The 19,005-nt window shown below is 45.3% G+C and overlaps 1 protein-coding gene across 6 annotated transcripts; it reads left to right on the forward strand.

The window, feature by feature from the left end:
• The first annotated feature begins 337 nt into the window (after positions 1 to 337).
• Positions 338 to 15,884, forward strand: IGSF1 (immunoglobulin superfamily member 1). 6 transcript variants are annotated; one of them, XM_084789820.1, is made up of 21 exons: positions 338 to 374; positions 502 to 563; positions 2,838 to 2,972; positions 3,121 to 3,147; positions 3,520 to 3,801; positions 4,109 to 4,396; positions 6,196 to 6,480; positions 6,707 to 7,000; positions 7,490 to 7,768; positions 8,083 to 8,203; positions 10,049 to 10,119; positions 10,226 to 10,258; positions 10,662 to 10,952; positions 11,226 to 11,504; positions 12,085 to 12,372; positions 13,135 to 13,422; positions 13,602 to 13,889; positions 14,089 to 14,376; positions 14,507 to 14,785; positions 15,199 to 15,322; positions 15,478 to 15,884. In XM_084789820.1, exons 3-21 carry the CDS (start codon positions 2,933 to 2,935, stop codon positions 15,611 to 15,613), a joined length of 3,981 nt encoding a protein of 1,326 aa, XP_084645946.1. In that variant the 5' UTR covers positions 338 to 374; positions 502 to 563; positions 2,838 to 2,932; the 3' UTR covers positions 15,614 to 15,884. The 6 variants fall into 6 exon arrangements, with proteins under 6 accessions (XP_084645946.1, XP_084645947.1, XP_084645945.1 ...); XM_084789821.1 differs by lacking the exon at positions 338 to 374 and having other exon boundaries at positions 466 to 563; positions 14,089 to 14,241; positions 14,338 to 14,376; XM_084789819.1 differs by lacking the exon at positions 338 to 374 and having other exon boundaries at positions 466 to 563.
• Positions 15,885 to 19,005: the final 3,121 nt, after the last annotated feature.

A 19,005-nucleotide genomic window follows, 5' to 3' on the forward strand; every position in this document is an offset into this window, starting at 1 on the left:
TCTCTTGCAGGCTTGCTGTGAAGGTTAGAAGGGTCTAGGGCCAGGGCCAAAAGAACACACAGTAGGCGTTTCAACTACTGTGTGGACATTTATGAATGCGTGGGGGCATTTTAGGAGCAGAGGAAGAAGAGATCGCTTTAAAGGCACCGGGGAGCTGGCGAGGTAGATCTACAGCTTCAGCTGTCTTGGGAGCTGGCCCTCTCCCTTCCAGGATACAGTGACCAAAAGAAGCTCAGCGACAAGCAGGGGGCAGGGGCCTGACTCAAGCGCAGGCAACCTCTGCAGGGAGTAGGGAGAAAGGCGGGGGGGAGCTGGGAGGGGCGTTTCTATCCTGGTCGTCAGAAGACTGCAGGTGCTAGGCAGAGTTGGTGTAGGTGGGTTCCGGAGCTTAACGAGGGAGGGGAGGAGGCTGGGGCGGGGCAGCAGGCGGGTGGGGGAGAGAGGGAGGCGGGGCTCAGGCCAGAGAGGCTGTCCTTAGACAGCTCTTCCCATGCCGGGCAGTTTGCTGCATCTGGAGGAGCTCTCTGGAGAATCTCCAACCTCAGAGCGGGCCTTCGACTACCGTAAGTACCTGCAAATGAGCGCATAGTCCAGTGGCTGAAGATTAATTACTGGCCACCAAATCCTAAACAAAACCCCCGAAAGAGTCCCCCCTGCTACGATTAATTGTCGTAAATCAAACTGCTCCCTATTCTTTCCCCCCCACCCCTTCATCCTTGCCTTTCTCCCTCTCTCCCTCGATCCCAGCCCCGCCTCGATGAGAACCTCTGGGCAATGTGGCACTTTCCCCCTTCCCTTGTCAGTCTTCCTTCCAAACCTAAGCAAAGCTTGTACCCAGCACCCAGCGGAGCCTAACCCCTTAGACTGCTGAAAGCTATGAAAAGGGCTAGGCATTAGATATTTCGTTTATATCACCCTCGAAAACACTGCGGCGCTGCCTAATGGTGGGAAAAGTGCTTGGGGTAGAGTACGAGGGGACGGTTAAAAAAACAAAAACAAAACCAAAAAAAAAAAAAAGCAGCCTCAACCGCCTAAGTTGGGTGTGGGGTGAAAGGGCAAAATGGGCGTGGCCAATTTTGAACCTCAGGGTCTTTCCCAAGTTCCCTGGGCATAAGATTCATCATTTTGGTTGAAATGATACTGATACGGTGCAGTTTTTTTTTTTTTTAATAATTGAAGAGTGGTCAGCCGTGCTGAGAAATTCAGCTTTTCTGATTCCACTCCAGTTACCAAGAGGCCAGACCCTGATGTCCATGTGGTAAGGCTGAATCCTAAGACAGCATTTCCTGGGTGCAATCGCAGGTTGAACTCTCCTTAGCAAAGAACCTAGCTTCCCCCAGTATATACTGGCCCAGTGCCACAGGGGGAAACAAAGCAACAGGGTTGTATCCAAGCTTTGGCCTGGCACTGAGACAACTGGGGACAAAGGGTACTAGTAATTGGGAAGAGTCTCATTATGGCCTTATGCCAAATGTATATTCCCCTCTTTGAAAAATGGGACAAAATACACCTGTTTACATGAAATGTACACAGCATGCTTGGCACTGTACACACATTTTCTGTAATCCAAAACAGCAGTGCTAGGTACACATTATTCCCCCACTTAACAGACAGAGAAAAGTTCAGAGACGGGTAAGTTAAGCTTCCTTCAACACAAACAAATGAAAAGTTGGGGCCTGGCTTTCTTGGACCTTTCAGTGTCAACCTGTTGTCCTCCCACCCAGGTGTTTTGAAAATGAATTTCTCAGTGCCTCCATTTTGCTCACTGTTAGAGTTAGACCATTTACCTCTTGTGGGAGCGGCATCTACGTCACTTCACTGAGCTAAGACCATGTGGCTGAGGGCAGGGTAGGGCAGGGCAGGCAGGATTTCGTACTCTGAGGAGAGGTTTCATGTTGGAGAAGTCTCCTGAGCTTGGGCTCTGAGGATCCACATTCTCTTTGCCGCGCAAGGGGAGAAGATCCACCTCATGTATACATATGACTGGTAGTGACTTCTGGGAAAATGAGGTGGCCTCTCTGAACTCATATCTCTCTTTTATGTTCCTTCCAATTCAAACAATTGTATTTTCTTCAGAGCTAGTGAGCAAAGCTGCTTAGAAGCTAAAGGCAAGCTCTAAGGAGGAATCATTTACACTTTTATTAACTCTGGGGCAGCAGCTGGATTATCTAACATCTACTCAAGATACGGCCTTAAGCTTTGGAGTTAAGCTACAAGAGTGCATCATAAGCACTCCTTTAGAAGGACTAGAAATGGGAGAGGAGATGGAGGATGAAGATGGGGTGAGAGTAGAGGCTGCCTCTGGACATTTGAGTATCAGCCGTGGAGTTGAACATGAGCTTCAATTTATGTTTAATATGTGTCTTCACTAAACTCCATTTGCCTCAGTAAAAAGATGGGGGCATTGGTAAATGCCTTCTTTACTGAGCTGTTGGATGACTCAGCTGTGTGTGTGAGTGCCTCTGTACATGTGCTGCGTGCGTGCAAGTAGTGAGTTCGTGGACTTCTCTGATTGAAAGCTATTAAAAGGTGAGTCTTGGCATGTTTCACTTCCCCCACTCAGCAGGGTTTCCTCGGCCTTGTTTATGGTCACTGTTGGTGCCTTTGAAATCCCAGGGACAAATAAACATTTCAACAAAAATAACATCTTGAATCTCAGGAAGAGATCTTGAGTAGAGAGATGAGGAAGTAAAGAAAACGATCGAGGAGAGGAAAGCAACAAGTGGCCTTCTTTACAAGCTAGGGTCCTGTGAGCCAGGGCAATGTGAGATTGTCAAGAATAACGCAGCTATCACACCTAAGCTTGAGTCCCTGAGCACGAACATTTCTTATTTTAGATTCTACTACCTTTTAAGAAGCAAAGCCTTTAAGATTTGGAGTACACATCCTGCACCAGAGGCCCCAGAGGCCTGGACAGGCCAGATCAGGGGACATGATGCTTCGGACCTTCACTCTTTTGCTTGTTTGCATTTGTAAGTCCAAGGAGGGGATGAAAAACAAGTGACCCTGTTGGAGAAGTTCTTGTGAGCATGCTCGTGGGGGAGGTTGGGGGAGATTATTGAGGTTGGAGGGTGTAACATAAGAAAGCAGAGTCTTTTCCTTACCATTCTCTCTTTTTAGGGCTCAATCTGGGTACGGTGTCAATGGGTAAGTTCCTTGCTGCCTGAGATTCTAAGGTCCTGGCCTATCTGTATGTATGTATGACAAGAAAGGTTGGGCTGCTTGGGAATCAGAACCTCTTCCGTCATGACTTGATTTCCCAAGAAATAAGCAAGGTTTTTTGTTTTGTTTTGTTTTGATTTCACGTTAGACAGCAGTTTATTCCCTTGTCCATTTGGATTCCTTGAACAAATGCCCTGGTATCTCAAGCCCTCATAGGAGCAGACACTCCTAGTCCCACAGGAAGGCAGATGTCAGCATCTGGGTGGATTAGAACTATTTTTAATGTGTGTTGTGGGGAACTTTGAAGGAGGGGGAGGACTGACTGCTGATATCTTTGTGATTTGGGGGCAACAACAGCAGTGGAGTCTCAACCAGAGCTATGGATAGAGTCCAACTACCCCCAGGCCCCTTGGGAGAACATCACACTTTGGTGCAGAAGCCCCTCTCGGGTATCCAGCAAGTTCCTGATACTAAAGGATAACACGCAGATGACCTGGATCCGTCCTTCTTACAAGACCTTCCAAGTTTCATTCTTCATAGGTGCCCTTACTGAGTCCAATACAGGTGTTTATCGGTGCTGCTACTGGAAGGAGAGAGGCTGGTCGAAACCCAGTAAAATTCTAGAGTTAGAAGCACCAGGTGAGATGACAAAGCTAGATACTCAAGAATATTCTCCCACTCTTGAGACTCAAAAATCACTGGCACGGAGAAGGGTTTGTTGATGTGATTTGTTTACTTCAAATACATGCATGTGTGCTTTCCATTGATCGCACTAAGCACCCACTAGGTATCAGACAATGCATGTAGAAGCTGCAGCTCTGAATGGGTGGGCCAAGCAAGGGTTATCTGGGGAAGGCTCATGTAAAGCCAAACTCGCCATTCCAGCTGTCTAGGCTGCACTACCCTTACTCTAATTCACATCAGTTTATTCTTTTTTTTTTTCCAGGCCAACTTCCTAAACCCATCTTCTGGATCCAGGCAGAGACCCCGCCTCTTCCTGGGTGCAATGTTAACATCCTCTGCCATGGATGGCTTCAGGATTTGGTATTTATGCTGTTTAAGGAGGGCTACACAGAGCCCGTAGATTACCAAGTCCCAACTGGGACAATGGCCATTTTCTCCATTGACAACTTGGCACCTGAGAATGAAGGGGTTTACATCTGCCGCACTCATATCCAGATGCTCCCTTCTCTGTGGTCAGAGCCCAGCAACCCCCTGAAGCTGGTGGTAGCAGGTGGGTGTGGCCACGGCTGCTGGCATCTGACAATTGTTATCCCAGGAATCATGGCTGGTTGAGCAGAAGTTTTTTATATTACTTGCCTCAGCCAGTGTCTAGGCTCTGCAAAGTCAATGAGGTAGTCATTTGACACTTCCTTGAGCTTTAGAATCACACAGGCTTTAAAGTAGGTAATCCTTTGGCTTGTTGGTGAGCCTACCCATCTATTCAATAGCTTCATCTTATCAGTTTTACTGTCCTTTACTTGTTGATTATCATTTATTCACCCATCCAATATTTATTGAGCACCTAATATGTGCCAGGCATTGCCAGTACAGTCTTAAAATTGATTTCCTAAAAGTCTAAATGTATTTGTAATCATTGCATTTAAGTGTGGGAAACAGAATGAATCACTATTCCCATTGATGAAAAACAAACAAAAGAAATAATAAAGAAAGCAGCAGTTTATATTTTAGAAATGCCTTGACAGATTATTTCGTCCCGTATCACTAGAGCCAGTAAAGGCAGCCCCTCCAAAGGTCCAAATGCTAGATACATGCTCCAGCTTCACTTCCTTTATCCCATGCCCTGGGTGATTCCAAATGGAATTGTCTACATTTACGTAGTTCCTGCAGCAAGCAAAATAGATCCAGGGAGATTGTGATGCTACAGAAAGTACCCGCTGATTTCTAGTGCCACCTGTGACACTGCTTCCCTGTGTGATGTTGAGCAACTCATGCCACTCTCTATGCTTTGGTTTTCTCCATTCTAAGACAGGATAACAGTATCTGTCCAATCTATTGTATAATGCCACTCTGTGCTTCAATTCCATGATCTACAAGATTGGTATAAGAATAATGCCTACCTCACAGGGTTGTTGTGAGGATTTGCCTAAATAACATGTACAGTGCCTGGCATATAAGTTCTCAATAAATGGAAGATAATTTATTAATATAGCTTTTTCTTGAGGCTCAAAATACAAAGGACTGTTTAACCCGTGTATATGGATGCTTATTGTACACATATCCTTCCAACGTAGTTTCCATTAACACATACTTCCGTAATTAATGTTCACCAGGATTTCTCACTTGTCTGTTAATTTTATGCTGGCAGGGACTTTACAGTCTTTACACTCAATGCCCCTAGATCGGCATGATCCATGACAAATCCAAAAATCTCCTGTGACTATATGACAGAACTGCTCCTTCCATGGATGAGCTGGGGCACCTGGGGATGGAGTTGTATAGCGCTGAATTATAGTAGTACAACCACCTCAGAAAAGCAATCCAAGAAAAATGAGGGTGGGCCCCATTATCACATTTCATTGGCTTACTGAGTTATTACTCCAAATCTCCCTATTGGCCTCCTCTAACCGCATGTTGTGAGTGTTGGAAGTAGGGACTTAAAAGAGGATTAATGTGTTGAGATGCTCTCTCATCAATTTTTCAGTGCAAGTTATGCTCTACAAGTCAGAATCAAAGTCATTTTTACAGGTGTGGATTTTCTGACAGTGGGAAGAACTATACTTGTCATTTCAGAGACCTGAAGATACAGAGCATTATGAATGTAGACAGTCCCCTGAGGCAAACAACTCTACCTGGCTAAGCTCACAATGGAGCTACTAGAGTTAGGTGGGAGGGAAGGGCTATATGTGAACTTACCCTTAATTACAAACACAAGGAGGCATAAATCTATGGAAAGACAAGAAGGGAAGTGTATATTCCAATCACCACTTTTGTCCAAAGAAACTAGGAGAATAAAAATATACTAGGGAAGAATTGGCCAAACTGTAACTTAAGAGTCTCTTCCCTTTCTAGGTCTCTACCCCAAACCAACTTTGACAGCCCTTCCTGGGCCCATCCTGGCACCAGGAGAAAGCCTGAGTCTCAGGTGCCAAGGGCCAATATATGGAATGACGTTTGCTTTAATGAGGTTGGAAGACCTGAAGAAATCTTTTTATCACAAGAAGTCAGTAAAAAACGAGGCATATTTCTACTTCCGGGATCTGAAGATCCAGGATACAGGGCACTACCTCTGTTTTTATTATGATGCGTCATACAGGGGTTCGCTGCTTAGTGATATCCTGAAAATCTGGGTGACTGGTAAGACAGGGGTATGCTATGGAACAGGTTATACAGTTTCCTCTGACTCCCTCTCCCCTCTCATACATAGTCACTTGGCCAGGGCTAATGGTGGGAGGAAGGGACAAAATCTGTGCAGCCTAGTGAGAGATTTGCAAAGTGCAGACAGAGGCAGAAAGTAGCCCTAAGTACTGGAAGGAGGTAAGAGTGATGCCATTGGCTATTTGTATTTTGGGTCTCATCCTAGACACTTTCCCCAAGACATGGCTACTGGTTCGTCCTAGTCCTGTGGTTCAAATGGGTCAAAACGTGAGCCTGAGATGTCGAGGACTGATGGATGGAGTGGGGCTTGCACTCTATAAGAAAGGAGATGAAAGACCCCTTCAGGTTCTAGATGCCACCAGCAACACTGGCAACAAATCATTCTTCCTCAAGAATGTGACGTACAGGGATGCTGGCATCTATAGCTGCCTTTATTATCTTACCTGGAAGACATCCATTAAGATGGCAACATACAACACTGTGGAGCTGATGGTTGTAGGCAAGTGATTCTAACTGGTTTCAATTTTATTGTCACCCATGTGGTTTTAGCATTATTACAGTGCTCTAAAACAGGTGGGGGAGGTCTAAGTGGCTCTTGCACTTTGCTAGACATACGAGCTAAAGAGAAAACACTAGGTCGATGGTGTAGGACTTTATATCCTTCAAGGACCTTCTCTGGGGGTTTTACCTTAAGCCCTCCTTACCTCTCAGCATGACACAGCCCCACTGTGACTTGTGAACAACAAGTATTTTCCTTCAAGCCTGGGAGAGTTTACAGGTATGAGGTCTTCTTGGTTGAAATTGGGAACTGGTAGTCTTTAGAGAACCACAGAGGGGGAAAGGGCTTGAAGTACACAAAGTTTGAAGTGACTAACCAAATGTAACTGGAAAGACAGAGAGGTCCAAATGTGGAGCCGAGAAACACTCGGCAGAGGAGAGGATGCTGACTCTACGTCACTTCTAACTGTGGTCTCTGGATTGGTTTCAGATAAGCCCCCCAAACCCTCCCTTTCAGCTTGGCCCAGTTCCGTGTTCAAAGTAGGAAAGACCATCACCCTTCAGTGCCGAGTATCTCATCCAGTCCTTGAATTTTCTTTGGAATGGGAAGAAAGCGCAACCTTCCAAAAATTCTCAGTAGACGGAGACTTCATCATCACTAACATTGAAGGACAAGGCACAGGGACCTACAGTTGCAGCTATCGTATTGAGGCACACCCTAACATCTGGTCACATCGCAGTGAGCCTCTGAAGCTGGTGGGACCAGCAGGTGAGAAGATGACTTCTCAGAGGAATACCGTCCAAATCCTGGCATCTCAAAATAGTGCCCAGAAATCTATGGGAAGGGGAAGGAGGGCTTGGAAGTCAGGACCCATCCATCTAGGCACACTTCCCTTGGGTGTGCTACAATACCTCGAAGCAGTGACCACAATATTCCTATTCTCCACAAATAGGAAGGACACATCTGTCTCAAACTTCTAAATAGAAGCTTTCCCAGTAACTAGCTCCCCTCCCACACTGTCAATTTATCTGTCTGACCTTGTCCCCATCAAGGTTTCTGCTTCTGGTCTTCTCTGGTCACAGGCTTCCTCACCTGGAATTCCATTCTGAATGAGGCTCTCAGGATGTCCTTAATTGTGCAGCTTGTTTCCTTGGTGTTACTAGTGCTGTGGATACGGTGGAAGTGTCGGACACTGAGACTCAGGTACTTGCCTTCGCTCAGCCTCATTGTGTACTCTCCTAGTCTTCAGAATGGGCCATTCCCCCAGTTGCAGCAAGCCAGGGGGACACACTCTTAGGATTCTCCCCAGACATCTAGGCTTATGAGTCAAAACATTCTCATCCATTTCTCTTTCACCTCACAGAAGGGTCATTACTCAAGCCAATAAGTGGAATAATGTATAGTTTTCCAGAACCACAGAAATAAGCAGAAGCATGTCTCCTGAACTCTTCACCTCCTACAGCGCCCAAATCTCCTCTTAAACAGCTCAGTCCACAAGACTTCATAGACGTCTTCCCCAGTGATACGGCGTGAACAAGCCCGCTTGTTGTGTCTTCCAGATTGTTAGCTAATTCCCATCCCATTTTTTTTAGCTTTACCCTGCACTTTCAAGGGCTGGAGAGATTTTTTTTGGCCCATACTAGGTTCCTTAGGGACCAGTATTTTTGTTCCTTGGGCCTTCTATTTTCTGTGCCAAGCACCCCGAGTCTATAGCTTTAACCTGCATAATCATTCGAAAAGACAACAAATGGAGCTGGAGAATCACACTGCTTCCCTAGCCTGAAAACAAAGTCCAAAAGATTCTCCTGCCGTTTTTTTAATTTAGATTACCCAGTGTCCTTTGGACCACTGATCTCTATACTTAATCCCTATGGTTTTCTAAGGCTATTCCAGTTGACAATGAAAAGAGAAATGACAGTTGCTAACCCAGTAAAGGCCTTTACCACCTGACTGTTTTGCCCACTTCCCTCCACCCTCTGCTTCTGGATGTATCTGTCTGCCACATTTGTGTGTCTGGGAATTTTAATACACAATGGATGATCACTACGAGTATGTGTGCCTGTGTTTTCTGCTGGGATCTGAGGGATAGTGTGACAGGGCAGCAAGTAGAGAGCTACTTATGTTTTCAAAGAGAAAAAAAAAACCCTTGGAATTTTCAAGCAGTTTTCAGTAAAGTTTTATTTTCCTGTTGATTACAAATTTTTTGTGCTTTAAGCTAAACTCCTCCAGGGATTAGAATTCAGGTGTGTCACTTTACTTCAAGATCATTACATCAAAGAATAAGATCAGAATCCAAATTTCATAGAAAGCCATTTGAAAGTGGTTTTCCTGACCAGAAAAAAGCTGAGAATGGTCACTGTTTCTTAAGGGAAAACTTGTCAATTTCATTTTGCCTTTCTCCCTCCTAATTGTACAGCAGGCAGAGCCCAACAACAGTGCTACACATTTGTAGTCACAATCTTGGTAGTGAGGCGAGAGATCCCACTCTCTGACAGGCTTAGCCCAGCACTGACAGGCAGTCTTCTGGTAATCCATCAAGGCTGCCTAGGCAACCCTTCCATAATAAAGGCAAGTGAGGCAGGTCAGTCTGAAGACCAGTACTGCCATAGGAACAACTGCTTCCAAACTTAAACGTGATGACTGAGAAACACTCAAGGTTGCTCTTTCCACCCCCACGCTCAACCACCCAGAGCGGCTGAGATCCAGGGGGTTCAGAGAACTGGAAACACAAAAGTATTTTCCCATCTGGCATCTCATTTGCAGCACCGACCTAATCAGGGGCCATGGGAAGCTGACATATAATATAAGCTGGGGGAGGGGCAGAGAGGAGGGACAGAGAGGAGGGGCATGTAGGTCTTGGAAGAGCAAGGGGTTTGTAAAGGATTAGACCCTCAAAAAGCAAAGTCCTCAGTGTCAGAAAAGATTACCCTGGACATACCAAATCCCTATTGGGTAGTGAATGAGCCAATGGCATAAATTGCCGCCCCCTTCTCTCCGCCCTCCCCCTAATCTCAGCAACTCCTCTCATCTTCTTTCTGGTCTCCTTAGAGAAGCCTGGTTGTTGGGAACAGCTCAAGGGGTCGCCATGCTCTTCATACTCATGGCACTTCTTTGCTGCGGTGAGTACAAAAGGGTGGGACGGACGGGAGTCTGGCCACCAAGCTGGGGGTGGGGGGACAGTCTTGGTGAGGAGGGGACAGAACCTGACAAGCGTTTCTTTTGCAGGACTGTGCAATGGGGCATTAGCAGAAGAGATTGGTGAGTTTTGTTTTGTTTTTTTCCTGCTCCAGACTGGGACATTCCTCTCTGGAGATCCGAAATAACTACAGAGTGTCAGTGTCAGTGCCCAGGGAGTGACTGGTTGGGAGGGAAGGACAGCCAGGAAGGGGGCACTTCTTAAAGCTACTGGCAACATTCAGTCTCCAACTTTGTCTTTCCGCCTGTAAAAGTTTCCTTCAGGCTCTTGTACTTTTGTGAGGCTCAGCTGAAGCTTCAGCTCCCCCTTTCCCCAGCACCTGAAGAAGGGTGCAAGACAGGAAAGAAAGGATTCTGATTCCAGGGGGGAAGGGGTGGCGTGTGATATGGGTAGGGGCTTCAGGAGAAAGGAAAGGAGGGCGTGGGAATACCAAGAGGATGGCTTCATTAACTCTGCTGTTTCTAGAAATAGTCATGCCAACCCCTAAGCCTGAACTGTGGGCAGAGACGAACTTCCCTCTGGCCCCGTGGAAGAACTTAACCCTCTGGTGCAGAAGCCCTTCTGGCTCAACTAAAGAGTTTGTGTTACTGAAGGATGGGACCGGGTGGATCGCAACTCGCCCGGCCTCAGAGCAAGTCCGGGCTGCCTTTCCCCTTGGCGCCCTGACCCACAGCCACACCGGGAGTTACCATTGCCATTCATGGGAGGAGATGGCTGTGTCGGAGCCTAGTGAAGCACTTGAACTAGTTGGGACAGGTAAGAGAAAGCAGAGGATCCTCCTGGAGTGATCCCCAGTGTCCCCCTGGGAGTCCTATGCTGCTGGGAAGAAAGGACGGGGGACTGGTGAGGGAAAGGGTGAGGGGAGACAGACTGAAGAACTCTGGGCTAGCTAGGATGCCTTTGGGTTTTTTTTTGTTTTTTTTTTTTTTGTTGTTGTTGTTTGTTTTTTTTAGAGAAAGTAACTCTGAGCGTCCCGTCTTGGGCACTTCCAAAGTTTTTATTCCCGAGCCATCACGTTTTGTTTTCTAGACATCCTTCCCAAACCTGTCATTTCGGCTTCCCTCCCAATCCGGGGCCAGGAACTGCAGATCAGGTGCAAAGGATGGCTGGAAGGTTTGGGGTTTGCTCTGTATAAGAAGGGAGAACAGGAACCTGTTCAGCAACTTGGTGCTGTTGGGAGAGAAGCCTTCTTTACAATTCAAAGAATGGCGGATCAAGAGGAGGGCAATTACAGCTGCCGCACACACACGGAAACGCAGCCCTTCAAGTGGTCTGAGCCCAGCCAGCCCCTGGAGCTTGTCATAAAAGGTAGAGCTGAATAGGTTGTGTGAGGGAGGAGGGGCGGCAAAGTGCCTGACAGACCTCCGATCTCCACCACAAACTTACTTTGCTGCTGGTACTAGGAGCTGTGTCCAATCTTAGAGCCAGGCAGGCGTGGCGCTGGGAGTGCCAGGGCCTCTGGCTGCATGATATTAATAGCCATAATTGTTATTAATAGCTTGGGTCTGTGGAGGTTGATTTAATATTTCTGATTATTTTTCCCATCGATTACCTCATTTAACTATAGAGGAAATCTTGAAGTGAGGTAAAGTAGCTAGCTACTATTTCCTTCTGTTCTTCAGATGGGCACACTGAGGTTCAGAGAACTAATAGAGTCCCAGAGAAAGCTTACCCTTTCCATAGCCTCCTTTGCTTGTTCCACTGACAGTGAGGATTCCATGAGGTTCAAAGGGGAAAGATCTCTATAGAAACAAACCAACAAAACTATTCATGCATCTGTTTCTGAATGAAAGTGCGCACAGACAACAGCTTCTTAAAACCAACACTTACTGTATTTGCTTCCTGCTTTCTGGATTTGGTTTTGTAATGTCTTGTTGTTCTTTTCTAGAAATGTACCCCAAGCCTTTCTTCGAGACATGGGCCAGCCCTGTGGTCACCCCGGGTTCCAGAGTGACTTTCAATTGCTCCACCTCCCGTGAACACATGAGCTTTATTCTATACAAGGATGACAATGAAATTGCATCCAGTGACCCTGCCTGGGGAAACCCAGGGGCTAGTGTAGCTCACTTTCTGATCATCTCAGTGGGCATTGGCGATGGAGGAAACTATAGCTGCCGTTATTATGATTTTTCCATCTGGTCTGAGCCCAGTGACCCTGTGGAGCTCATTGTGACAGGTTAGGGAGGGGAAGTCTTGGTGCAAGTCTGATCCCAGGAGAGAGAGTGGAAGGGCTGCCAGTGGGCGGGGAAGAGATACGCTCTCTAAGGCACATTAGGTACGCTCTTAGGACAGTGCTTGGCACATGATAAACTGTTCCTGTAGCACAGCTGTTCATGTTGTTATCGTCACAAGAGGAAAAGACAAAGGAATAGGGAAGGGGAGTTATTTGCTTCTGAAGAACAAAGTGAGGGACATAGGGGTGTCCAAGGCAAGAACCAAGCTCATGTTGCCTGCTTTCTGAGACAATCCTTTTAGACTTGGCCTTGAGCTTTGAGTTGAATGTCCGCCTTTTCCTGAGCTGAGTTGTCAGGGATTGGTAGCTGGATGGCCCTCAGAGAGCAGGAGGAAACCTTGAAATGTCTGGTACATGCTATACAGCCATTACAAATGACCATTTCAAAGGGTGTTTAACGTAATAGGAAAGTGCTTTCAATATAAACATATCAGACTGTCCAATGCTTTGTGCAGTGGGGGCTCGATTACATAAAATAGTCTCAGCTCCAAGGCCATAGTCATGTGTTAAAAAGTATTGCATGGGAAAATAGGTAAAGAATAGCTATATTTGAGCTGGTAAAATTATGTTTTCTTCATTAGTTTTTAATTGTATTTTCTAATTTTCTGCAACAAACATATATCATCTCCTATAACAACATTATAAAAGCTATTAGCAAAATGCAAGGAACAGTCTTCTCTTATATTATGATCTTTTTCATTTTAGATTTCTACCCCAAACCCACTCTCCTGGCACAGCCTGGCCCTGTGGTGCTTCCTGGGAAGAATGTGACCCTGCGCTGCCAAGGAATTCTCCAGGGCATGAGGTTTGCTCTCTTACAGGAGGGTACTCATACTCCCTTACAGTTCCAGAGTGCCTTGGGGACCTCAGTTGACTTCCTCCTCAACACTGTTGGAACAGAGGACTCTGGGAACTACAGCTGTATCTACTATGAGACAACCATGTCGAACAGGGGCTCATCCCTTAGTATGCCCCTTATGATCTGGGTGACTGGTAAGAACAAACAAAACATGGGGTTGGGATAGGGTCAGCTGGAGCAGGGACTTATGGGGTTAATCTCTCCTAGAAGGGTAGGCCAAACTATGCAAGGGATTCAAAGAAAAGCAGTTATCGTGGGAAGCAGGTAGCAAGGTTGTATACTCCTACCTTATTCATCGCTGTTCTCTTTTTAGACACATTCCCTAGACCATGGTTGTCTGCTGAGCCTAGTTCTGTGGTCACTATGGGGCAAAATGTTACTCTCTGGTGCCAAGGACCAGTCAATGGAGTTGGGTATATTCTGCACAAAGAAGGAGAAGCCACTTCCATGCAACTTTGGGGGTCCACGAGCAATGAAGGAGTGTTCCCTATCACCAATATATCTGGTGCTAGCATAGGACGTTATAGCTGCTGCTACCACCCTGACTGGATGAGCCCTATCAAGATACAGCCTAGTAACACCCTGGAACTCATAGTCACTGGTAAGGAGACGCAACTGGAGAGTGGGCCTTGTAATGTAGAAAGTATTGGATTGACCGGTTCAGGGAGGATATTTTTAAGGAACTCATATAGAAGCAAACAATAGTCTCACCTCTTTATTGATGACATACTAGGAGAGGGCAGGGAGGAATGGAATTTAAAACGGCTTCTTCTCTCTGACCAGCAGTAAATTTCTTGCAGGGTTACTCCCCAAGCCTAGACTGTTAGTCCAGCCTGGTCCAATGGTAGCCCCTGGAGAAAACGTGACTCTTCAGTGTCAAGGGGAGCTGCCAGATTCAACATTCGTCCTGTTGAAGGAAGGGACTCAACAGCCCTTAGAGCAACAGAGGCCAAGTGGGTACAGAGCTGACTTCTGGATGCCAGTGGTGAGGGACCAAGATTCTGGTGTCTACAGCTGTGTTTACTACTTGGATTCTGCTCCCCTTGCAGCTTCAAATCACAGCAACTCTCTAGAGATCTGGGTGACCGGTAAGGTTCTGAAACCCAGGAAAGCATTGAGATTTTGTAGTTGTAGGTCTTTTAGAGGTTATGAATAATAGAAGAGATGACCAGATTCAGAGCCACTTCTTTTAACTCTGTGTTCTTGTTTTGGTTGCAGATAAGCCCCCTAAACCCTCTCTGTCAGCCTGGCCTAGCACTGTGTTCAAACTAGGCAAGGACATCACCCTTCAGTGCCGAGGACCTCTGCCAGGAGTTGAATTTGTACTAGAACATGATGGAGAAGATGCACCCCAACAGTTCTCAGAGGATGGAGATTTTGTCATCAACAACGTGGAAGGGAAAGGTATTGGCAACTACAGCTGCAGTTACCGGCTGCAGGCCTACCCTGACATCTGGTCAGAGCCCAGTGATGCTCTGGAGCTGGTGGGAGCAGCAGGTGAGTGGATAATGCTTCTAGGAAAGTTCCTAGTGTGATGCTCCTGGGATCTCAAGAACAGACCCTACATATATAGAGGTGAAATCAGGACACCAGAAGGGTGTGGAGTTGGAGATCTCAAATATATCATAGCTCTTGTAAAGGTGAGGAGAAGGTAGAGCTTTGGGTTCACTTGGAAATACGGAATAGATTCATCTAACGCTTCCTTGCCTGCCAGAAAGGAGGTCTGAGTGACTCGGGCAATGTACTTTGACTGGTTGTTCCTTCTATAGCTCAATACATGGCTCGCATGTGACTCTGAGGAGACAAGACTGACAGAACAACATAATATTTAAAGGAACACTAATAAGATAAGCTCCGATTCTGTTTTTTTGTTTTTGTTTTTGTTTTGTTTGTTTTTTGATACATCACAGGGCCTGTTGCTCAAGAGTGCACTGTGGGTAACATTGTCCGAAGTACCCTGATTGTGGTGGTTGTGGTAGCTTTGGGGATAGTGCTAGCCATAGAGTGGAAGAAGTGGCCTCGACTTCGGACTAGGTAAATACTTAGCTCAGCTCAATTCCAGAAATGGAGTGCTGCTGAAAAATCCATGATCCAGTTATTTTTCTGCCATCTGAGGCCTGCCCTAAAATTTGTTTTCAGGACTGCCTCCCCCCCCCCCCCATTTATTTTGTATCTTTTTCTTAATACAGAGGATCTGAGACAGATGGAAGAGACCAGACCATAGTCCTTGAAGAATGTAACCAAGAAGGAGAACCAGGCACTACCACCAATTCTCCTTCATTGGCCTCTCAGGGAATCTCAGTGGAACTGACAGTCCCAATATAATTACCCTCTCCATTATAAGAGCTTTCCTCTCCTGTCTTTTACCTGCAGAGACCTGGAAATCCAACTTGGTTATCCTGGAATTCAGCAGCATTTGCTGCTTTTTGACCTGAGTTGGGTCAAAAGGATTCTGGGAGTGGCAAGCTCTACCAGGTCAAGTTGTTTCCCTTATCCCTATTACTCCTCACTGTACTGATTTACTGGTGCATGCAATTCTGTTAAAAATGTATTCTTCTGAATAAAGAGAATATTCACTATTTAACTGCAAACTAAACCATCGTAGTGTTTTGTTTTGTTTTTTGTCTTGTTTTGTTTTGTTTGCTCGTCTGTTTTTGGTCAGGTTCCCACTTACAACTTAGCAAAAATGATAAGAGGATCTGGGACTGCTACTAGCAGAGAAAGGAGTTCAAAGATTGTGTGGAGGATGAGGGCCCGGGGTGGGTGGGACTCCCAAATAGTGTTATGCAACTTAGTTTAAGTGCACAACTTATGTGCACTGAACGTGATGTCCTTCTTCCCCTGCATCTTATCTCTGAATGACAATGTTCTGTTCAAGTTAAACATGAGGAGGACAAACACTGAAATCCACACCTTTTTTCCACTATGTTACTTTTAGGTCCACAGGCTTTCCAAACAGCAGTTCTGGCTCTCTACAGAACTTTGAAACTGGCAGAGGTAGTCTTGTGACACGTATTACTAACAATGGGGTATTAACTAATTCAATAATAATTATAAATAATTGATAAACACTGATATTTTACTCCCTGTGCAGTTTCTCCAATGGTATGGGTCTGTAATGGTGAAATCTGTAGAAGTGAGTAAGCACTTCTCATGTGTGGTTTTTAGAGGGTACCTGCTTGTGTCCTCTCCCAGGATTCAACTTGGAACTAGTTCTTATTTTTAGCCTTTGATTCCTTTGGCTGCGTCAATACACACTTTGTTTCATGGATGAGAATTTAGGATACATTAGATGTGTTTGATTGGAGAGGACAGGTTACCTAGTTCCTTGAACCCAGTTTAAGATCTCAGAATTGCACTGCAGGTCCTAAAGGAGGTCACGACCCCTTCACACATAGCTCTAAAGTTCCTTGCCTCCCCCCCGCTGTGTAATAGCAAACAATGTTCAATAGAACAATATACAAGGGTTGAACACACAGTGAATTATTTAACCCTGAGTACAATAAAGTTTAGAAAGTATCTCCTATATCCTTGCATTAGGAAGCTTATTTATCCCAGAAGTTAATGAAAAAGAATGCATCCCATTTCCCTTAATCTGCAAGAATAAAACACACTGAGTATTACAGACTAATTTGTATTAAGCTCTCTGGAATGTAGAAGTACGAAGTCCCACTCTGATTTCCATTTGATGAGATCCTATTAGTTGCTTGTACTAATTTCTTATAGTGCTTCTAAAAATTGCATTTGAAAAGCGCTTTTACATTTGAATCCAGCCAAACCTAATTGTTGCCTTGCTCTGAATATTACTCTCTGCCCTCAAACACTACATCCATAACCCTCAGTCTAGCTGTGGCTTTTGAACACTGGAGTGAGGCCTGTCCTTAGTCCTTGGTTTTAGGATAAAAAAAAATCCTTTGATGGGGCCGGGTTAGCTTTCTGATGTTTCGGGTGTTTCAAAGTGTATGTTGTCAAGGTTAGTGGCAGAGTTGTACACGTTACCAAGAGATCATTTGATTGTTCTAGCTGTACACACACACACACAGAGAGAGAGAGAGAGAGAGAGAGAGAGAGAGAGAGAGAACATGATGAAAAGATCAGAAAGAGAAAGAGACCCAGGAACTGAAATTTAGAGGACCTAAAACAGACAAACATGCCAGAAACTCTTGTGAAATGTACACATTGAACCTGGGGTCTCCTGTGTCACCAGGGTTCAAAGAGAGGTACTCATGTGCAATCAGGAAAAAGCTTGAGAAACCTTGCCCTGAGAAACAAACTGTGAGAAATATTGTGACACTGGATTCTCAGTAGGCTGCCCTAAATCTCTCTCTCTCTCTCTCTCCCTCTCTCTCTCTCTCTCTCTCTCTCTCTCTCTCTCTCTCACACACACACACACACACACACACACACACACACACACACACACACACACACACAGATTCACTCAGAGAACCCAGTTCTGCAAGTATTAGAAGGGAGAAAATAGTTGTCAATTAACTGAAATACTTAAAGACAAAGAGTCGCTCTGGAATTTAACGTTGTTACTCCCTGTCAAAGCTATGTCAATGAATTAAATATCTATTTATAATGCAGAAGTCGTCACAAACTATCTCTATGAATTAAATATTTATTTATAATGCCAATGTAGCTTGTTTCTGACAATTCTCCTCACGGTCTGTTTTTTTCAACCTGGTTGCCATGGGAATCAGTCCCTTTACCCCTGGCTGGCCTCTAATCATCACCAGCATCAGGTAATTTCTGGGAAGTGGAATCTCAATTAGGGAACGAACCTTTACAAGAGAATGTATTTGAGAAAATAAATGCAAATCCCCGCTGATCACTGAGTTTATACAGCTTTGGCTTCAGCCTCACAGAGCTGTGAAGACGGTCTGATACTGGATCTCTTCTTTGTAGCTATACTGATGTGTAAACATACAGTGTGTTCTTGTGCACCCCCAGAGAAAGGGCACTTACCCCAACATGAGACAGTGTTGGAATTTCCACCTGGTGTATGGACCCGCCATCTGCCTGTGTGTATCCCTTTTATACTTACTAGTCTTAATTCTGACTCAAGTTGTAACTCAGACTAAAGCCACATTAGTCTTTCAAGATTTGGAAAACGGAAGAAGTCTGAGTCCAATCAATCTCCATCAGTGATGGTACCAGAGTTCAATTTCCATTCAGAAATGAGTGTGTGCTAGTAGTTCCCATTACGTTGGCTCCAGATATGGCAGAGTTTTATGTCTACCTCAGTTCTGCCAGATTCAAGCAGAGCAGCTCCTTAAACCATTTGATATATCTGTGTGTTCTACAAATACACATTGGCTGCTTTCTGTGTGTCCTACACTCCAGGGGCACTGGATACAGCCTTGAGTGAAGTAGTTCACTCCTGCCCATCTGGTGTGGGAAGCAAATATCCCACTAAGTATCATCAGTCGCAAGTGAACTATTCCATGGGATAAATGTTTTGGTGAAAAGTCAAACAAAGATTTCTTTTGGGAAGGTAACTGCAGTTTTTAAAAGATGGCTGAGAAGACCTCACCGAGAAGGTAATATTTGAGCTGTGGTTTAAAGGGACACAAAATAACAATTAGCACATGTCTCTTGACAAAGTGTACTCTACTCCCAGGTAAAGGAAGAGCTGCTTTGTTTTTTCAAGTTGTGCATGAGCTCATGTGCCTAGGGCAGAGTAAGGAAGGAGAAGTGTAGAAGCACATGCG

Source organism: Acomys minous (assembly GCF_964271855.1).
Source record: "Acomys minous genome assembly, chromosome: 7".
NCBI lineage: Eukaryota > Metazoa > Chordata > Mammalia > Rodentia > Muridae > Acomys > Acomys minous.

Bases quoted from the DNA above. Each gene is read 5' to 3' on its own strand.
- IGSF1 (XM_084789820.1), top strand. From the start codon at position 2,933: ATGATGCTTCGGACCTTCACTCTTTTGCTTGTTTGCATTT. The intron at 4,397-6,195 runs GTGGGTGTGGCC...TTCCCTTTCTAG, and splicing joins CCTGAAGCTGGTGGTAGCAG to GTCTCTACCCCAAACCAACT. The intron at 13,423-13,601 runs GTAAGAACAAAC...TTCTCTTTTTAG, and splicing joins CCTTATGATCTGGGTGACTG to ACACATTCCCTAGACCATGG.